This window comes from Semicossyphus pulcher, unplaced genomic scaffold (genome assembly GCF_022749685.1).
Source record: "Semicossyphus pulcher isolate SPU_LCO1_2020_fin unplaced genomic scaffold, fSemPul1.0.p SCAF_3, whole genome shotgun sequence".
NCBI classification, from domain to species: domain Eukaryota; kingdom Metazoa; phylum Chordata; class Actinopteri; order Labriformes; family Labridae; genus Semicossyphus; species Semicossyphus pulcher.
In genome coordinates this window covers 26,046,281-26,067,643 of record NW_027211704.1, presented here as the reverse complement: position 1 = coordinate 26,067,643, position 21,363 = coordinate 26,046,281, and the positions used below count along the sequence as shown (strand labels likewise).

At 39.6% G+C, this 21,363-nt stretch overlaps 2 protein-coding genes across 2 annotated transcripts; one reads left to right on the top strand and one right to left on the bottom strand.

Annotated features, from left to right (window-relative positions):
• Window positions 1–5,417: 5,417 nt before the first annotated feature.
• Window positions 5,418–13,455, bottom strand: LOC138606383 (uncharacterized). Its single transcript, XM_069678848.1, has 10 exons — window positions 13,199–13,455; window positions 13,019–13,110; window positions 12,709–12,941; window positions 12,292–12,528; window positions 12,133–12,207; window positions 11,760–11,976; window positions 10,665–10,873; window positions 9,659–9,731; window positions 7,217–7,334; window positions 5,418–5,699 (listed from the first exon to the last, which is right to left on the bottom strand). The coding sequence occupies exons 1-10, from the start codon at window positions 13,453–13,455 to the stop codon at window positions 5,504–5,506; spliced, it is 1,707 nt and encodes a 568-aa protein (XP_069534949.1). The 3' UTR covers window positions 5,418–5,503.
• Window positions 13,456–16,928: 3,473 nt separating this feature from the next.
• Window positions 16,929–21,149, top strand: eevs (2-epi-5-epi-valiolone synthase). Its single transcript, XM_069678846.1, has 5 exons — window positions 16,929–17,071; window positions 18,778–19,411; window positions 19,593–19,832; window positions 20,196–20,448; window positions 21,058–21,149. The coding sequence occupies exons 1-5, from the start codon at window positions 16,929–16,931 to the stop codon at window positions 21,147–21,149; spliced, it is 1,362 nt and encodes a 453-aa protein (XP_069534947.1).
• Window positions 21,150–21,363: the final 214 nt, after the last annotated feature.

Below are 21,363 nucleotides of genomic sequence, written 5' to 3'. Positions count from 1 at the left end.
ACGCTTTCAAAAGACGAGTTTTTTAATGACCTGAAAATGAATCACTCTGGCAGAATCGGGGAACCAGAGCCCTCCCCCTTTTTGAAAACAAAAGGAGAAATTGTGCCATCCACTGAAAAAGCATGTCTGAAATGACAGGAAGTGAGAGATGCAGTACAACATATTTGTTTCAGAGATACTCCTTATTGAAAGATACACTGTTGAGCCCTGGAGAGGGACTCCGAGGACAGCACAGTCTCTGAACGCAGTTGCCTAACAATGAATCTTCCTCCTTCTTGGTTCATACACTCTCCATTATCGTTTTGTGGTTGCAACAACAGCTATTTTCATCTTCATGATTGCATTAATTACAGCATAACTCATGTCTCTTGGCTCCAGTAGTGTTTTCCCCATAGAAAACAGCATGTCAAGGTTGCAACAAAGGAAGGAAACAGTACATATTCTCACTTGGCACTTCATTAATCAACATAAGAAATCAGCTTGGTTTGACACTTATCTAGCTCACAATGAGTCCACTACTGTATTGTATTTTCTTCCATTCTATTCTGAAGATTGAATTAGGTATAGGCTGCATTCTTATTAATATACCAAGCAATGCAGCCGCATATGTCGAAATAGCCCTGTGATGTAGACATAAAGCTTCATGATGGACAGGCAGTAAGTGACTGCTTTTCTATTGAATCATCAGGCACATTTTTAAAGAATTTCCTAGGGTCTGAAGAAGACCCTTGGGTGCACGGGCAGCAATAATGAGAAGCGTCTAAGTTAGTCATCCACTCTCAGGCTAAAGTGAGGGCTTTTTTGTGTTTTTGTGGAAAGAGAGAGGGAGGAAGAGAGAAATTTCTCTTAAGACCCCCCCCCCCCCCCCCCCCCCCTATTTATTAGGGTAATGAATTTCTGACTGCAGTGCCAGTTCCACTGAGCCTGCTTCTCGGCCTAATTCTCTGTAACATTTCCTCATTGCCGCTGGGGAACATTATATGAAGGCAGGGCTTACAATACCATCAATATGCCCAAGACGACAATCGGACGTCTCATAGATATTAATGGAAGTGCAAATTAAATCAAAGTTGGAGTGCAGCTATCGGGGCTATGATCAATGCCTTTTGCACAGTCAGATTTAATATGGGTTTGTAATTTGAGTATCCAAACAAAATGTGCATCTTAATGGGAAAGATGAAAGTAATCCCACTTGGGGAGGAAATAACACATTAGCTGCATTGTAATTAGAGAACTCCAAGTGCAATGTTTCCCCAGCTCAGTATTAGTGTTGAATAAAACCCCTTTAGCTTTAAAATGTGGATACAGAATGTGGACACTTGAATTGTGTTTTAGACACCTCTTGAGATGTCATTGGAGGCATCTTCGGGAAAAAAAAAAAAAATTAGCATGTTGCGTAAACGCAGTGGTAGGAAACCAGTTACAAAAAAATACATAAGAATTACAGAGGTAATCAAGCCCTATATGTTATATAACAAAAGAAAGACATTTGCATTATGGCAGTCTTGGCAAATCGTGAAAAAAAAAAATCTCAGGATTGTGTTGATTTGATTATTTATATCAAGCATTTTTTTTAAATGATGGAAAATCCAGTTTTTAAGGGCCAACAAACTAACAGGGAGAAAAGCAAATGTGTATGAAACATGATTTTGTAAAAAAAAAAAAAAAAAAAAAAACTTGACTGGTAAAAATTTTGGTCAATAAAACCTGAATGGCAAATCACCACTCAAGCATTCAAACAGAATAGCATATCGTATTGCAGCTTGACAAAGTCCTCACACTTTTATTTATCGGCAGTCCATCTGAGTACACACAGCAGCCAGTTGAAGTCACCCAATGAGAAGTCAGCAGGTAGCATGAGGAGAGCAAACAGCAAAACAGCTTTTCAATGAATAACACATGAGATAACCAACATTGGTAGACAATGATCCAGGGCCTTCACCGAGCCAAGTGCAACACACACGCAAGCACAAACACAGAATGACCGGACAACACGAAAGGCTTTTTAAACTTGATGCAACCTCTCATGATCAAAATAAAATCAGCACTCAGTAGTTGGTGCTTTAATAGTATTTGCTTTAATAAAAGATAACTAAATACACATGGACTTATAATGTATCAGTTTTGCTTAAATTCCTTGTTTATTTGCTTTCTCACCAAGAGTTACTTGAGTAAAACAACACTCTCATGTCTGTATGCCAGATGCAGAGAAACTTTTTAGCAGCTGGTTAGGTTTAACACAAAGACTGAACGCCAAACGGGTAAATGCTTAGCCCCTATTCTACAGCTCCCTAATAATCACATTATATCTTGTGTTGTCCATACAAATCCAAAATGGAAAAAGTGGAATTGTTTGTTGTTATGGTTTCATGCCAGGCTAAACCAAGCTAAGCTAAGTGATTGGTGGTAGCTTGATATTCACTTTACAAGTAATATATAAATCCTCTTATCTAAATCCTGGCAATAAACCAAATAAGTGTGTTAAAACAGTTACACATTTTGGAAAGAACACAGATATTTTCAGATTTGTGTATGGTCACTTAAATGTCATAACAGATTCAAAATACTGTATAGTGGCTACACTTTATCTTTTTCCAGCTACTGTCTGTATTCATTTTATTGGATTGAAGACATTATCATATTATGAATGAACATCTAAAGTAAAGTATGAGAGAGCTAAGTTAATGTTTTGTCATGTATTTTGAATCAAATGACTCAATGTTCAGCTGCAATGACGATCAGATTTTCCACCAGGTAATTAGCTGAATAAGATCGTCTGGGTCCTTAAGTATGAAGTTCACACACCACTCACAGGTCTTTTGAGAAGATAAATGTTGACATTTTCCTTTTGCTGTTGTACAGTTCTACATCTGATGATAGCATCAGGGGCTCAACTCAATTTATGACAGGTAACATTTCATCCTCAAATGCCTCACTGAGTGGGTATGTGACAGGACGCCATAATCCATCAATAAAAGTGTATTGATATTGTCAAATGTTAATATGTCATCCATAAACCCTTGGGTCCTCCAGTCACCAGGACACAACCTGCTCAGCAACACATTTTGCCTTCCTGTGTTGCTCACCATCGACCAAGGTCTCCCTCTGAACGGCTGCTGCTGTAAAATGTTGCATGCCATGACAGAGCTGAGTGTTAATCAAAGTTGATTTTCTGTGTGAGGGCACAAGTGCCTTTTTCTGCTGAAGAACTGTTTAGCAAACAGTGCAATACAACAGTGTCCCGCTCTTCAGTGTAATGGTAGCAAAAGAAGGTCAGAAATAATGGATTCAAGATCACTTACATCTCATGAAGCAGGCTATGGCATTCAAAGGGGAAAACACATTTTGCTGCTCATATTATAGCAGTAGTTCTATTGGCTGCAATTGCAAAGGAAAACAAGAAATTTCAAAGAGGGCTTTTAGAGACTTTAATGTAGTGCAAAACATGATGGCAAAACAACAGTTCAGACACTTCCACTCTGAATTATGATTGTGAATAGCTGTAAGTTGAAGGACTGGTAAAAAGGCTTTTAATCTCAAAGGTGAGATACATTGTCTTTACACCCCTTTGGTATACCTGGGAATGCTACATTCGCTTTTAAATACAGTAACATCTTCAGCAAAAATGTAATCTATAAATGCAGTTGAATATTGCACTTAATCAACTCGGATTAAGGATTCATATTTGTCCTTCATTGTCTCTGGACTCTAAAGACTACTTCAATCATAAAAAAAAATGATCTAACATTTTTAATGCATTTTAAATGTAACTGCTGTCCACAATCCAAACCACATTTAATTGAAAATATGAGTATTTATTCTGCATTTCTTGGACTGACGATCATTTTAAGCTGTTTGCACACTTGAATTGGAGAGGTGTTCTTATTTTATCACATACACATAAGCCAGTGTTCATTATTACCTTTAGATGATGGAAAATAATGTGATAACCTCTTGTTGCAACTTCGTGTCCTTTTGTCAGTGCTGCAGCTGCCTGTCTCTATAGTGCCCCTCAGTGGCAAGATGGGAAATGGCCAGGAGGGGAAAGAGACTATTTGCCTCCATGTGAACAGATTCTCCAAGACCTTGTGTTCACACACTGTGGCAAACTTTTATATTTCACCATTAAATATGAGGATAAGAATCCCAATAACTTCTAATGTGCTATTGCAGCTGGAGATAAATAGCAGAGAGCAATGGAGATGATCAGATTTCACTCCATATCTTAATGGGATCCTCTCACACGCCATTCCCATTAATGACCAATCCCCCAATTATGTAAATCAGAGAACAGTCACTAACAGTGAGAACTTGAAGTTGCTCACATAAACACCAACAGTGTCACATTACAGAGAGTGCTAATTGGCCACTACTTTTCATATAATTGCAGCAGCTGGGGTCACGTCCTCGGCTAACCTCTCCTTTAAGTATTGTTTTTCAGCACACAAACAGTTAATGGAGCAATTAAGAAGGCATTCATAAGCACCACTTGCGGGGGCCATTTGGCAAGAAAGTGCTGGAAAGAGGCAGACTGGGATGCTGTTATCCTGCATATGGTACACAAGAGTCTTGGACCAGAGGGAGTGGTAAGTCAAGGTGCAGACAGTGAACAATACAACTCACTGGTGTCTATTCTGGTTTAAATGTGAACTGGTGATGTTCTCTAACCCAATCATTATGTACTTTATATGTATTCTGTAACCTGTTAAAACAACAAGGTCTTTCTTTTGGTGCAAATGTATAGTATACAATGTTCTTCAGCTTCAGTGTATCTTAAGTTATTTGAAGATTGCAGTCATGCGCTTTTTCTGCTCAAGCTTTTGTTGATCTCAATACAAAACTATCATCCCTGTTGTTATCCTGTAAAGCAACTTGAACTGCATTTAATATGAATGTAACAGTTCTAAAAAAAATTACCTGACCTATGAGGTAAACCTTTCCACTATGCTCTGTCTTTCTGACATAAATACAATAAAGAAAATCCAGTGTCTTTTACTGACATTTAAGACAATACTTACAAATGCATTTATCACTTTGTGTCTGCATTTGGTAACAGAGTAACGCCTAGAAATGTAAAAAAAAAAAAAACATTTAAAAAAAAGGACGTTTTGGGGAATGCAGTAGCAATAGTTTTCTTTACTTTCTTGGATATAAGACAATTTCTACAACAGAGTGAATGTTCATTGTTTGACAAGAAAAAAAAGTGTTATACCTCTTTATAAATTTTACCATGAGGTATATTTTTCATCCACTAAAAAAAAAAAACAGTCAGTACACATGACAGTAAACTGAACCTATACAGAAGACAGAGGTCAAAAGCTTCCAGTTATCTCATTATACCATAAAACAGATGTTACCTGACCAAAGTTATATATCCAGTTAGATTTAAATGAATACTGCTGTGAATGGGTGAAAAGGAGATAATATGATTGAAACATTTTCAGAGAGTAATCCCAGGAGAGTGAAGAGGGGGGAAAAGTTCTCATTTCTTCATCTACCCCCTCTACCACAGACTTTGCCCACCCTCTATGACTAAGTTATGCCCTGTCATGTAGTCAGAGGCGTCAGATGCCAGGAAGACCACTGCAGCTTGCAGGTCTGTCACTTGAGCCAGTCTACCAGCAGGGATATCTGACAGCCAGCGCTGCACCAGAGGCCTCAAACTCTCAGAGTGGATGAGAGGGGTGTCAACAATCCCCCTGAAAAGAGAGACAAAGAAAGTGAAAGAAAAGGGGTGAGTGGGGGAGGTGGGGCACAATGGAATCAGAAGGCGTCATAGTTTAGAGCCAGGAGTGACAGCGTTGTTTCAGAGCCACCACTTTGGTGACAAAAATAAACCCAATTATCCTTTAAAGAAAGGGCATGGCATGACATCTCTGATGATTTTTACTGTGGGACTGGTGGCACTTAAATGACTGGCACATCTCATGAACAGCCCATGGGTGTAAGGGGACGTCTGGCATGATTTGCTCATGGCCTTTGGTTAAATACTTATTATATGCAACTCCCTCATATTCCTGCTCTGATTCCTGTTTGAAATCCCACCGAATTCTGGTTTAATAATAAAAAATAAGAAAGAAACCTTGAGTTTAGGGTTTTTGATTGTACTGGTATCCAATAGCTCTGCAACACCATTACTCAGTCACAACAAATGCAGGTCTCTCTATCTCCACTTTCAACAGCAATCCAGTAACATCACAGGGCTTACATTTGAATAAATATGTCAACATGGCCACCTGCGTCTAATATGAGACGACTTCTGGCATTCTACTCAATTGACGTGACAGTGACTAAAAGCCTTAAGGCCTGAATCATTGTTCGATGTATTCTGTTGCCTTGATATAGAATTCTAACATTGGATAAATTAGCACTTCCAAGGACCATGAGACACCATGGTTAACATATTCCACCTCAATTATATTTCTCTTCAGCTGCCCTGTTATCTGGAACCTTTGCTGGCAATCAGAGGTACTGTTTTCCCTCAGCCAATTTTCTAGATAATGCAGCTTATCACCGCCGCGGCTAAAGTTGCCAATGGAATCAGGCTCCAGTCAACCTCGTGAGTGCTAATTGTGTCCCTTTTTTATGCATATTTACCGACTGTCACTTCAAAGAAATCAGCAGCCCATTGAGACACCCAGTAAGGGAGGGGAGAGACAAATGCTTCTCTGCAAATTAAAATTAGCAAACAAGCTGCTGATAAATAAAGCTTAGCGCGAAGCGTGTGTAAGGGCTTTGTTCTGGGGCTATGACTGGGCCTGGCTCGCCTGGTGCCACCGGACGGATTTGCTCAGGGACGGCTGGGGCTAAGGGATGCTTCACTAAACACCCCCCCTACACACTCACACACAACCCTCCCTGTGTTCTCCTCTTTTCTTCCCCTGCTCAGCTTCACAGACAAATAGATACAAACAAGGAGCTATTGTTGCGCCGACACTTGGAGTGAGGTTGCAAATTTGATTCCCTAATTGAATAGAACAATTAGAGCAAGTGTTTGGTTGATTCATCCCTCAAGACGTCATCTAATTAAGCACTGATGTATTGTTTGAGGCTTTAAATTAGTGCATCATTCCTAAATGAGGCTCTTCATATGAAAGCAAACACACTAATCACCACTTCCTTTGGCAGCTCAATCCCTTACAAGGCACAAAAGGTGGAACCGTGTGTTTTGGCACAAAACGGTAGGATAAGAAGGCTGAGAACAGACAGCACTCACGGTGAGATGCAGTTGACACACACTCCTCTTTCAATCCATTCAGTGCCCAGAGTCTGAGTCAGTTTGACCACTCCAGCCTTTGACGTGTTGTAGGAGAGCTGTTTCTGGGGATGTGGGACTGCAAGGAAGAGGATGAAAGAAAATGAGACAACACAGCATTTTATAGAGATAACATTTACTGCATCATTAATAATGTTCGGCTCTTATGGAATTCTCAGGTTACCTCTGAAAATATTTTTTTTTAGCAGTAATTGCCTTAAAAGAAAATAGTTTATCATAAAAGCTGACAACATGAACACTTCATATAGTAGCTCATGCAGTTTCTTGTGGATACCACATAAAGCTCTTCCATTAGCTGCTGAGGCCTCTGCGGATGAGGCCATGTAAAATTAATTGCTTATAATGTCCAGTTATGCTCTGTCCTCAGCAACAAAGAGAGGCAGTCATTTGTTTGCCTTGACCATCCCAGATGCTGCACACTGCATGGGATGCCGGGACAGGCGCTCATTTTCTGCTGGTTGATTAATCATCACTAGGAAGGCTCCAAGTTACATACAACTTTAGTAGTTAACCTCATCACCCATTGATCTGACTGCCAAATGGCTTCATTGTGAGACCAGGATGATAAATACTAGCCAGCTGCAGAGAGGCAGGGACCAGTCCGGGGGAGAAAGGGCTGGAGCATCCCACATACATAGCTCAGCGAAAGGAGATATATTAGCGGTACAGAGGTAAACGCTGGAAATTGTGTATAAAATAAGATGTAAAAGGTGGGACAACTGAGCAGTAGCTGAGAGTGTGGTGGAGTGGGATTGTGTAGAGATAACAAACGAAGGTAATGTTAGGTTGGGCTGGGCTGGATAAGGGTAGGCTACGACCTCAGAGGAGCAGGCGGGGAGGAGCAGAGCCCAGGGCTTACACGCAGATTGAAGGTGAAATCCGACTTATCAGGACAGGAAACACAGCTCAAAATGCCTAACAGCACTAATCCTCGCTCAAGACCTGATGATACAGCCCCAAAATACCATTCAGAAAATGCCTTCATCCTTTAAATAAACCTGCATTGATGTTTTCACCGTCTTAAAGAGCAGTAATCCCCAGAGAAGGAAAAAGGAGTTAGCAGGAGAGCATTCTCCAAAGCCCTCTTTAACATTCACCCTGTTGCTTGTTGCCCATTTCAAGTGGGAGAAAACATGCTCTTTATCAGACCTGCCTTTACATTTAGAATTCTTCTGAGTTCAAATGATGCATGCTTTTCCCAGAATGGCATAGATGTTCTAATGTGAATTACTATGCAGCAGATGTCCGCAGGTATGAGTTTGAGAGCCACAAAGCCCTCTCAAAGGTCTTCAGCCAAAAAGCTGAATGTGACCATATTAACTTGGATATTTCCTGTCTGGGAGTCTTCGATCTGCTTGCCATTATTCGGGGGAAAACTGTGGTTGATGGTCTGTACTGTGTGTGTGCGTATGTGCCCCCGCCACACACACACACACACACACACATACACACACACACACTCTATTCAGCAGATGGACAAAAAGCTGTCATTGAGCATTTTAATTGGGCATTTACGGCTGCTTTTTGGGCTTCCACTTGGCTAGAACAGGTCCCATCTGATTACACATTATGACAATATTATAACAGATGTCCAGACCAATAAAGTAAATTCCTGAAGGACTTTATGTAATGTGAGTAATTGATCATTTTTTTATGCTGGCCTCTATTTACCAGCATGCTCCTGTTTTACAGATTGCCCCTGCAATCGGGACTGTGGCCCATATGGCATAGCAGTTTACTGGCTGTTTGACTATATTGCTGATTAAGTGTTGCTGTTCCTCTGGAGAAACCTGTTGGAGGAGGAACATTACAGTGCTGCGAAATACAAGCCTTTTGCTAGGCGCTCACTACACTAAAAGCTAAAAGTGTCTTCCGCTGTTCAAACAACACTGCTGGCACAGGCCTGGGTTTTGCCGTTGCACAGGAACTCGCCCTTCCCAAGCTATACCTCGGGTTGCCTTTTACATCCTTCAGACAGCTCCACAGAGAGGGGATGTTTATTATGATGCAAAAGTGCCTCGGCAAGATGCAATTATAACACTTTCCTGCAATGCTTACTGTATGCAGGGGTGGATATAGAACTCTATTTAACTGGGATAAGAATTGCAAAGGAGAAAAGCTGGCTAATCCTGCTTTAAATGAGCAGGTTCACCTTAAGTTTTTCGTAAACAGGAAAACTGCTTCAACTTTGCCAGCGTAATGATCTTAGTCAGATATGACAACTCTCTTACTCCTGATAAAAACTGTGATGTGCTATACAGCCCAAATGTATTTAACTCTCCCTTCCTCCTCTCGACCAAACTCTCCATGCAAAACGCAGAGATTAAAAGCCGACATGTAGGGGCTCAAGACAGAATGTGGGGGAATAGAATCATCACTCACCTATTAGACTGGCCATGGAGGCTGTGTTGATAATCTTACCGTATCCTTGCTTCAACATCACTCGACCTGCCGCCTAAGGCAAGGATTCAGGGAAAAGAGACATATTAAACACCTTATTATGGCACCGATATGCTACCAAAAGCCTGAGCATGAATGAACTCAAAAACATGCAGTTTATGTTTGGAGAGAGAAATGGGGGTTAAACAGCATTTGAGGCACTTGAGTGAATTCAAAAGCTAAATACAAGTAATGGTAGAGATGTTTTGAAAAATTAAAACTCATTTGAATAAACAACAAAGTAGCTGTAAATGTGTTCATTGATGACAGAATTACAAAAATATTTGGAAAAGGTAAGAAATATTCTTTGAAATTTTCATTTAAGTATACATTGCTAAAGGTTTTATCATTGTAGCTTTGTATAATGTGCACCTAATACAGTGTGAAATGCAAAATTGTATCCATCTGTGAAAACATTTCTATTTCTATTATTTGGATAATAAGAAAGATTGAATGTGTTGCTTATTAGGGGTAAGGGTAAATTCTTCTAACACCACAGACTGAATTTAGAACCTGATAAATAAGTCAGATAACTGAACTGAAAGACTGAAAATAAATAGTTTTCTAAATTCATGATTTAATAAAATAATTATTTGACCATTAATAATATATCTATTATATCCCTAATTTTAAGATGTGATGTTTTCTCCCCTCTGTCAGATATTTCAACAACCTTGTATGTAGTTCCCAGCAGTGTTTGAATTGACTTCTATGTTTAAGTTTAACATTGTCATAAATAAAATTGAATTTCAAAAAGACAGATAGAGAGAGATGTATATTTTGTTGGAATGAAAGCCATCAGAAAAATTCATTTTTCTGTGCAGTACCGTGGGGGCGAAAAAGCCGTTTCTGAAGCGGACTCAAACACACACACACACACACACACACACACACACACACACACACACATACTGACACTGACACATACTGAATTGTAGCTTATACAAACCTGACAGCACATAAAAGTCCCCCTCAGGTTAACCTCGAAGGTTTGGTCCCACTCCTCTAAACTGGTGTCTTCACTGGCTGAGTTCAAATTAATGCCGGCATTGTTACAGGCAATGTGAATCGCCCCCCATTTAGAGACGATGCCGTCGATCATCCTCTGGACATCCACTGGTTTGCTAATGTCAGCAGTGATGGAAATGGCATTGATACCTGTATAAAAAAAATGGCTGTCTAAATACTTTGTAGATTAAGTAACATTATGCATTTAGGCCACTTCTATAATAAGATAGTTTAGACGTTTGAGGTGTACAATATTTTTGAGATGTAGAATAAGCTTGTAAGAAAGAATAAAAGTTGTGAAAAATACTCTCAATATATTTGGCCATATTTTTGTTAATGTGTAGGATATTTAATTGTTTAGGAAGAAGAAAAGATCCCATTTGGGTTCAGATGAACATGTTTCCTGACACACTTTATCTTATCCTTTAGTTTGCTGCCATCTGCTGGCCAGAATCAAAAACTAACCACACTAAAAATTATTGACATTCGTCAAAAGTTCATGTTTTGACAGAGACAGTCATCTCACTTTGCTCCAGGGGTCCTGAAATATGTCATGCTCTGCATTCCCCCTTTGGCTAATTCCTTTCATCGGTTTCTTTAAAGACATTCCTCCATCCATAACATCCAGGAAAATTCACCCTAAAAAATGAGCTTCTCCTTATGAACTTTACATTCAGAAAAGGTGGCTCATTCATAGCTCTAATGTGTTTTCTAAAAACACAGACATAATGACTTAGTTAACAAAATTGAGATATTCGTGCATTTTTCGTTTTTTTTCATGTTTTACAGCCAATAATTAAATCAAGAAACTATGAAAAGTTACTTCTTGAATTCTCAGGATCAAATTTGCTGGTCTTACTAGAATAACTGTGTGCAAGTGCTAACCCTTTATAGCATCTAGTGTACTGGGAGCTGGAGACAAAATTTCTGAGTTGTTTTTTTTTGTAATCCTACCGCATGGACTGAGAAATGGTGGGGATATAATTGGGATTTAAACTCAGACTTTATTCTATATTATATTGAAAACAGGCCTTACCTTTAAGAAAAAGCTCTTTAGTCACTGCCTCAGCTTTTTCTTTGACAAGATCTACAATGGCAACCTTCGCACCAGCCTCGCCCAGGGCATGAGCAAAAGCTCGGCCTATGCCCTGTCCAGCACCCGTAACATAGGCCACCTTTCCATCCAGACGCATCCGATCAAGGATGGGCCGTCCTTTGACCCCGTGGAAAACTTCGTCATCTGTTATTTTACTCTAACAAAAATAAAGAAGATTAGCAGACATGTCAGTGAGAAAAGTAAAATAACTGGGAGAAAAATCACCAGTGAATGTATAAGACTGTTTAAGCTGTTTGATTCCATATCAGTACTTGCGGTTGAGGTCATAACACAGAGGTTATCCAAACATTACCTGGGTCACTGAGCAATCTAAAGCAGCAGAAACCCGGCGGATAACACTGATCCCATCCCTAAGGGGGATGATGACCTTTAAAATAAGAAGGACATTGTTAAAATTAAGGAAGAATACCAGTCAAATACATACAGCAGCTTGCAGAGGGTTAAATGTTACCTGCTCCACGCGGGGATCATTGGAGACAAACTGATTGAATTCTCTAAGCGCCAGTCCGTTGTTATCCGTGGTGTCTTTAAGATAAACCTTGGCTTTGAACAGTGAGTTATCAACACATATGACCCCTCGCAATCTCAGCAGATTGTTGTCCAGAATAAAGTTGTAATAGTTTATGTAATTATTTTTGTCAGCATCGATGAAGACCATGTCAAACTGCTCACCTGCAGCAGCCAATTCCTGGAAGGGACAGAGGGTCATTAGAAAACTGGCCATGTGCCCTACAGTTTGTTAACTCATGAGAAATACAAAAAGGAGTTAGGGTTAATTTTGCCTGCTCTGATTATGCAAAGCACATGACAGAACACGTGTCCAAGTCTCCGACAGTCCTCTAATTGTGATTTGTTTCTTTTCTCTCACCTTTAGGGTGTCCATGGCAGGTCCAGTATGGACATTAATCTTCCTTCCATGTGGAGACTTGTCAAAAATTGGCTGGGCAAAGTCTTTGAGGTATGGCTCTAACTCACAGGCAACTAAAGAGCCATCCTCAGGAAGCCCTTCAGCCATTGACAGTGCACCGTAGCCGGTAAACATCCCAATTTCCAGAACTCTCTTAGCTTGACTCATGTGAATCAGCATCTTCAGGGTCTGACCTGACAAAACACGTTAAAGTTGCAATATGTTCAACCAGTGAATATAATGGCAATGAGTGATACGGGAAAATAAAAACCTTCAACATGTCCAGTGATGCATTCCTTGGGAAGCTTGAAGATGGTTTTGCCCTCCTTGTGCACTTGTTCCCAGTCATGGGAAATCGTTTTTCTACAATTAAATATGAAAATATTTATCTACAATTCAAAATACCTTCCTTGTGATGCATACTTGCTAAGTGTAGGAAGCTGAGTCATACTTATAGAGTTCTGCCAGAAGATCACTTTCCTGTGTGGACATTTTCTCAAGGTAGTCATCCAGGCCACTGGCTATGTCCATGGCCTTCTGCAAGTGACGAGTCAACTCTTCTGACACATTATCATTTGTTGCAGCTATCTTGTTAGCTTTTGTTAGAAGATCTACAAGGACTTCCACTGGGGTGTCTGGAACTTGGGAAAAAAATTTAAGAAATTTTAGTTCAGTAATCAACAAGTCTTTCGACTCTCTCCTGCACATTTCAATAGGATGTGGGGCTACAACTCTAAAGCTGTTCACTAATGTGCCAGTTACTTTGTCAATACTTTGGTCTAAAAAAAATTGTGGGAAAATGTGACAAATTTGTTAGCCTACTTGTTTTGTCCAACAGACTAACAGACAGACCAAAAGCCAAATTCATCCATGTAGCCTATAGAAATACAAGACAGCAAAACAAACAGCAAAACAAACTAACTGGAACAAATATGTTTGTGGGTTTTTTTTCATTTCTGCAAGAAAAAGCATATAAAACATTAACTTAAAAAAAACAACGTTTTAGATACTTCCATTAGTGTACAGTCAATTGATTGATAGATTACCTATACTATTTTTCAGCACTAATTTAATTCAGAATGCATACTCAACAGTAAGGCCACAGCATTAGGCTATACTTACATTCAGTGAGCGGATATTATCAAAGTGACGTCAAAAGAAGCTCACGCAACACGTATATAGTCAACACGTATATATACACATACTCCTTAAATGTGTGCGAAGCCTCCGTCTTACATTATTCTATACTTAAGTTTGTTTCAGCATCAAAACGTTTTCTCCACACCACAGACAAGACAGCAGGCTGCTTGTAGAACGATGCAACTGATGTGATAATTGAGCGACAGACATGCACTGGACTGCAGCAGAGTTTGTCTTCTAAAGTTAAGACACGTGTTAAGCCCTTATGAAATTTACTCTGACCTGGCAACAACGGATAATTAAGCAACAATCTTACCTTTTTCGGCTGGCATGGTGCGCGTTTCCGGGCGTGACGATTTCGGTAGATGTCGGTAAGAGTGGTGATGTCAGGCGACGTGGTCGTGGAGGGTTTGTTATATCACAGAAATTATGCAAATTGCTGAGTAAGGGGAGTGACTGATAGCTTGCACAACAGGCGAAACAGCGCTTCGTGTCCTTCGCCGTGGATTCTCAGAACTTTCGGTTGATAAACAAATAAAATCAGGGAGAACAGACCTGACATGAGTCACAGGGATACCTGAATATAAACCAAGACACACGTTTATTTGAAAAAAGGCAAAAACTCCTACTCAGTTATTTTCAATGTCCAAAAAAAGTGTCTGTCTTTCCCTTATCATTTATTTAGCTACTATATCAAATATGATTGGTACAGTGACCTTGTTGATATCAGTGCTAATGAGGTCGCCGACAACTTTAGTAGATCTGTCTGTCTAACTTCGACACTCGTGAGCTGACGAAGTTGGAACCCAATGACCCAAACCCAAAGGCATGATTGTGATATCAACGGGGGCAGTGTCGAGCTGTGTTAAATTTACCTCTACTGTGCAATAATGTGTATATCAATATTAAATAAATTGATTGAGCACAAAAACTTTTTATTTACATGCTGGATGGCTTAGGTGCATCATATCAGAATGGCACTTCAGGGGTGAGTCACCCGGGATGGTGTTGGAATTGACAACTTTAGATTGGTCAGTGGTACGACTAAAATGGCGTTGAGCTGATTTTTATACGAGACTACAAAAGAGCATCAGTGTGTCTGTAGACCCTTAACAACCCTACTGCAAAGATCTCTGTACTATGATTACTCTGAGCAGCTGAGGTAGGGGTGACTTACAATATAATACATTAAATACAATTTATTGTCATGATTACCTGAACAAGTTACACAACGCTTTCTAGAAATCATCATAAAGTCATAGTGAGAAAGTCTCCTAGTATGCAGTGTTGCTATGCATCTGAGGAGCTTAGTCTAGACAGGCTCAGTTTTCCGCTGGCCACAAGTGACAGTTACAGGATAATGGTAAATCTAAAAAACAGGGTAAATTCGCCAGGCTACTGGTTTGTAACTGTTAGGGCCCTATCGTAAACCCAGCGCAAAGCGCCAAAGCGTACCAGTGTCCATTACACGCGCAGTGGAGAATACAGCCATGTGAGTCAGCAGCAACAATAAGTTAATAAACATTTACAACTTACCTTTCTTTGATGGTCAGCACACAGAACTTTAATAAACATAAGATCCTGTCCGAGATTTAAATAATTAATGCTGTGCCTCGTGCATAAATGTACACAGCATAAATGTATACGTCTCTCTTCATTTTTGTTTCTGCTGGGTAGTGGGATCGCTTCAGTGGCTTTAACATCAATCCATGCTTCGACATGTATCATACAGTGACCTGTGTGTGTTCTGCGTGTGCAGGGGCACAGTGGAAAGAAACAAGTTAAATATGCCGGTCTGAGTCCGGTATATAAGAAGAATGACTGAAATAGTGTAAATAGCAACACGCCTGCCTACAGGCGCACCAGGCTCTTAAAGGGAATGAGAGCTGACACTGTTTGATTCATGTTATGCCGAAAACACAACTATGATTAATCCAGGGACTTTCAGCACACCTCTTTGCGTCTTGCACCTCGGTTTGCACCCAGATTGTGCGCCATGTATCTAACAAAAGTGGATAAAACACGCCCTAAATGAATTAGACTGTGCACCTTCCGCCGTGTAAATAGGCCCCTGCGTAAAAGTTCAGCATCTGCATGAGAGTAACTGGGCTTTCAATCACCTCCTTTATAAACCCATCTGCAGTTATATTAGAAGCACAGAGCAACCGTCATGGAGTAAAAAGCTGCTAAGTCTGCTTTGGGTCATGGTCTGGGGTAACGGATGTATTTAATGGTCTGAGAAGAGAACGTGTTGAATTTTTTAGGCCGTGGTCATTGGTATTTTTAATGGGATTGTGTTTCACTTTAAGTTATTGTTTGTTTGTTGTTATTGTTTTGTTATTTAATCACCAGTTCAACAACTGTAATTTAAACCCACTGTAAGGAGTTTTTAACTGGTTATGAAAGTGACTGAATTTCATACCGATGCCTCTTTATGACCTACCTTTCAACATCATAAAAATAAACTACCATCATAAAAATGGAGTATGTAAAATGTGAATTCCATACCCCCTTTGTTTCCACACTTGCTTATCACACCTGCCCTGTCCATATTCAAATTCTCTCCCTCTCTCTCTCTCTCTCTCCCTCCCTCTCTCTCTCTCTCTCATCACCTTTTTAACTACTTGATTGTTTTTATGTTACCTTGTTTCAGTGGATGCTGCAGCCCCCTAAGCAACCCTTACTTTCGTCAGCCCTTTTATTATTGTCAAAAAACACATTAATTGATCTCGTTGCACAAACCTTAAACTGTAAGTTGTAATTGTAAATTGTAAATCAATGTTCATATAATTAAAAAATACAGCAAAAGAAACATTAAATTAAATATATTGTACAAATACTCTGAATCAAAGAAACAAGTGTTACCTCACTGTTACACAAAACTTTTATAAGTGAACACATGTAATGGCATGTGAAGCGCACTGGATGCACATGCTCCTCCTTACATCACAGGCTTCTAAGTAGTGTGTTTAAAGACTCCTGGGGTGGGAGTCTTTTCGCAGTCTCAGGCAGTCCTCTAAGTTACCACCATCACGGCAAAAATGGGAAAGGTTCATCTGCAGGACATTGATAGCAAAGACAAGAAAACAGAGTTTAGCTTAGTGCGGGTCAAAGGTACCTGGAAGTGCAAATTAGCAAAGAAGGTCAATAAAGACACAGCTGACTGTGTCTCTGACGCAAAAATGTGAGTATAACATTGTTCTTTACTGACAGAGATCTAAATGAATGTAATTACAAAGAAAAAGTATGAGTAATATCATACATGTGCTGTATTTTTTTATCTGTTTTTTCAAAGGATGTGTTTTCTCCTATCTCTGACTGTTAGCATTTAATACTATAGACACACATATATATTACATTCAAATTCCTTGTATTTGTGATTCAGAAAAGATACTTTCATTTCTGGTTGTAGTTGTAGTCAAAGAAAGTTAACTGCTGGTAGGAGATAACATTAGAACTGCAGGCTTCAGTGTCAACTTACACCAGCTACCCTGACCTCAACCAAAAAAAAATCTTTGCACCTGACTTAGTATGCAAATGCAAGGCTTACTATTTTCATCAAGGGGAACTTTTGTGACTTTCAACAGCATTTTACAAACAAGAATCAGAAGATTTATGTTCTTATTTGAGCTTAATGGGTATGTGCTACTGCACTGGCTAGTAAAGCAATAACAGTAAAAAAAAAAAAAAAATAGAAGAAATTAAACTATGTAACAAATGTAACAAACATTTTAAACCTGTGCTGATTTATTGCTTCTACTGTACAGTAGCTCTGTGTTGTTGAATGGTAAGAATATATTATTTATCATCATTTGATCGTGCTTCAGATCGAGAGATGCAAAAACAGAACTCCCTGTTCTGTTCTTATAAATGTGTGTTCAGGAGTGAGGATGGCATTTTTTTTTTTAGAAAAGAATTGAGGATTTTGAGAAATGAAGGTAAGATCTCAGATGTTTTACGAAGGTTGGGAGAGGCTACACTTTGTCAATTTTAGGCCCACGTTGCCTAGAAAACTGCCAGGCTTCAGGGTAGATAATAGATAAGCAAAAATTGTGCTGTCAATCAAACTAACACGTTCAAGAAAGCTGTTCAGAAAATGTGTAATGGACTGGAGAGCAAAAAGTATATAAACATTAAGGGGTAATTCTGGTAGTTTATACTTTGGCCCTTTTACATGTTGTGAGGTCTAAATGACTAACTGACTAAAGAGAGAGGTCTAATAACAACTTCTTTATCAATGTGTTTATTTGCTTCTAGCCAAATCATGGGCAAGGAATTTTGGAGGCACTGACGTTTAAGCTCTTTGTGGGGGTGGATATGGTAGACCACATTTAGCTAAATGTGATACGTAAGACTCAGACTGACTCTGTCTGAGAGACGAGAGACAAGGACCCGGCTGATATCAGCTGTTGTTTTGGATCTTCATGGCCAGAGGTTGTAGAGGTTCAGGAAGTGGAGCAAAGGTTGCTTAAATTAATAAAAAAAAAACTTCATTAGCTGCAGTTTAAAGTATAGACTTTTGAAAAGTGTATTGAATTCCTTGTCAGATTTCATTTAACATAAATATTTGAGGTTTGATAGTGCTAAATTTGTTGCTTTTTTTAGTGTCTTTTTGCTATTTTCCAAGAGTAATTTTCCAAATATTTAAGTCACTGTGTTGTCTTCAGAAATATTAGATAATATTTGTCATTGTTTTTACATCTATTGAATGTTTTCACAAATACAGAATGTTAGTGTGCTGAAGGGTGATTATTAGTTTTAGCAAGATGTACCTAAAAAAACTGGCAACTGAGTGTATGAAGTGCATTTCATTGACAGAAACAGGTTATTTGCAATGATTGGTACCTTTGCCATAACAATAACAATTTCCTCATGTGTTTTGTGTGGCAGCTTTGAGAGCAACACAGAAAAGGGGACCACTTGGACAGTTGTGAGCCCCATCGTGTTCACATACAAGGTAACTGAGAGCAGAGGCCTGCTGGACCCAAGCAATGACACACTCCTGTTTGGCCACATCACCGACCCGCAGCAGCTAGAGGACTTTAAAAAATCCATAAAGCCAGTAAAACGCTTTGTAGTTGTCGACCAAGAAGTCTACAAAATCTATGGTCCCAAGCTAACTGACTATTTAGAGGTCAACAATGTCCTATACAAGATCTTGGCACTACCCACCACAGAGGAGAACAAATCCATGGAAATGGCCTTAAAGATACTAGAAGAGGTTAACAACTTCTCTCTTGACCGCCGCACAGAGCCTATCATTGCTATTGGTGGAGGGGTGTGCCTAGACATAGTAGGCCTGGCTTCCTCACTCTACAGAAGACGCACCCCTTACATCAGGGTCCCAACCACACTACTCTCTTACATTGATGCAAGCGTGGGTGCAAAGACAGGGGTCAACTTTGCAAACTGCAAGAACAAGCTGGGTGCCTACATTCCACCCACTGCTGCTTTCCTTGACCTGTCCTTCATACAAACTGTTCCTCGGCGACACATCTCCAACGGGCTGGCAGAGATGTTAAAGGTACATTTTTCATATACATACACAGGAAAAATAATTCCACTATAAACGTGCTAATACCAAGACATGCTAGATGACATTATTAATATTATTAATAATGAGGTGGAGGTTGATGTAAAAATACGACACAGGTCGCTGTTGGGTAACTCAGACAGAATCAAAAGTTTTTGTTTTTTTTCTACAGATGGCCTTGATGAAACACTTAGGCCTCTTTGAGCTTCTTGAGGAACATGGCCGTATGCTGTTGGACACTAAATTCCAGGTTGACAACAGTGTATACGCACACAGCTGTTTACAGGCTGCATCACGAGCAACAAATATAGCCATCACAACCATGCTGGAGGAGCTTGCCCCAAACCTTTGGGAGGATGACCTGAACAGACTTGTGGACTTTGGTCACCTAATCAGCCCAGCATTAGAGATGGTAACTGTTCTCTTAACACTTTAAAGGTGGGGTGTGTGATTCGAATCATTTCTTGTCAAATTCAGCAAATATCTCCTCGTAGTTCAAAAGCTATCCATCTTATATGAGTGTGCGCTGAAATAGATCCGGTGTGTGTTGTCAGCCCTGGAGTTTATCTGCAATATACAGAATGGCAGAACCCACCTTTAAGTACTTTGTCGATGCATGCTATTGTACCTATACGGTATGCTTTTGTGTGTATACAAAATATAGGACCACTCCTCATTTTGCTTGTGGTATAAGCTTTTCATATTCTGGTTTATTCCTGTAAGAGGACAAATAGCTACATCCTCACTTTATCTCACTTTCTTCTTTTTCATACAGAAAGTTCTTCCATCTCTGCTGCATGGAGAAGCAGTGAACATTGATATGTCTTACATGGTTTATGTGTCCAAAGAGAGTGGCCTGTTAACAGAAGAAGAAAAGCAAAAGATCATCAACTGTATGGTGGGCCTGGAGCTGCCTGTCTGGCATGAGTCGTGTACAATGGAGCTCATACAGAAGTCTCTGCAGGACAGGCTTAAGCACTCCGGAGGTCTGGTCAGAATGCCTTTGCCTGTTGGTCTTGGGCAAGCAGGTAAGAATCATTACAGTGAGACTGTCCTTACCAGAAATTGGTGTATTGGTGTTTCACAGGTGTTGTGAGCAGAAAAACAGGAAAAGGACACACATGCAGACAAAGAATGAGAGCTGTTGTAACTTAATGATTTATTCACACAAATACGCTTTCAAAGCTTATAGGATAAGGAGGCCTGCAGGCAGGTAAACATGATAGGGTTCAAGAAAAAAGGTAACATGCTTGAAGATATGGTGCAGAGAAACCTTAATGAAACAGCAGAGGGACAAAAACTTGAGAGGTGAGAGGTTGGTTCGGGAGGAAGTGTCCAGTTAACTGCAGGGCTGATGAAGTGAGAGCAGAGTCTTTACTTTAGAGTTTGGGTTTTATCCTGTATAACTATGATGGCAATCCCAAACTTTAACTAAGTTCAGTTATCTAAATATGCAAAAGCACTGCTGGTGTGCATCCAGCAAGTGATGCCGAAAGATTAGCTCAAATGGGTCTTTTGTGAATGCACTGAAAAGCAAAGTATTTTTCTGTAAGAATTGTTGTGTGAGCATCAAACTTGTGTAATATTTGTACAGTATAGTTAAAGCAGGTTGTCTTTGCTCTCTTTTTTCATTGCAGAAATTTTCAATGACACATCTTGTGAGATCCTGTGCAGAGCTTATGAAAAATGGTGTGATGAACTGAGCATCCCTTCTGACAAACAAAAGTAACACTTAAGATGTCCCCACCACCATCTGTTATTCGTAAGGGAGGTTATTAAATGTACCCGTTTTTCATTTTTCAACACCAGTTGCTGCATGTCTTCTCGATGAATTTCAATGAGGTCTCAAACAGATCAAACAAGAAAAGAGCTACGCTATTTTAAGTTTTACATTTCTTTCGCTCTTAACAAGTAATGAATCAAGCAGCTTGCTAACCACTTTT

What these genes read in the sequence shown, in the direction of transcription:
- LOC138606383 (XM_069678848.1), bottom strand. Translation starts at nt 13,455, where the DNA reads ATGTGCAGGAGAGAGTCGAAAGACTTGTTGATTACTGAACTAAAATTT. An exon ending in TAGATTGCTCAGTGACCCAG is followed by an intron (nt 11,977 to 12,132) that starts GTAATGTTTGGA and finishes TATTTTTGTTAG; the next exon opens with AGTAAAATAACAGATGACGA. An exon ending in TGTGTCAACTGCATCTCACC is followed by an intron (nt 5,700 to 7,216) that starts GTGAGTGCTGTC and finishes CTCTCTTTTCAG; the next exon opens with GGGGATTGTTGACACCCCTC.
- eevs (XM_069678846.1), top strand. Translation starts at nt 16,929, where the DNA reads ATGGGAAAGGTTCATCTGCAGGACATTGATAGCAAAGACAAGAAAACA. An exon ending in TGTGTCTCTGACGCAAAAAT is followed by an intron (nt 17,072 to 18,777) that starts GTGAGTATAACA and finishes TTTGTGTGGCAG; the next exon opens with CTTTGAGAGCAACACAGAAA. An exon ending in TGTTGGTCTTGGGCAAGCAG is followed by an intron (nt 20,449 to 21,057) that starts GTAAGAATCATT and finishes TTTTCATTGCAG; the next exon opens with AAATTTTCAATGACACATCT.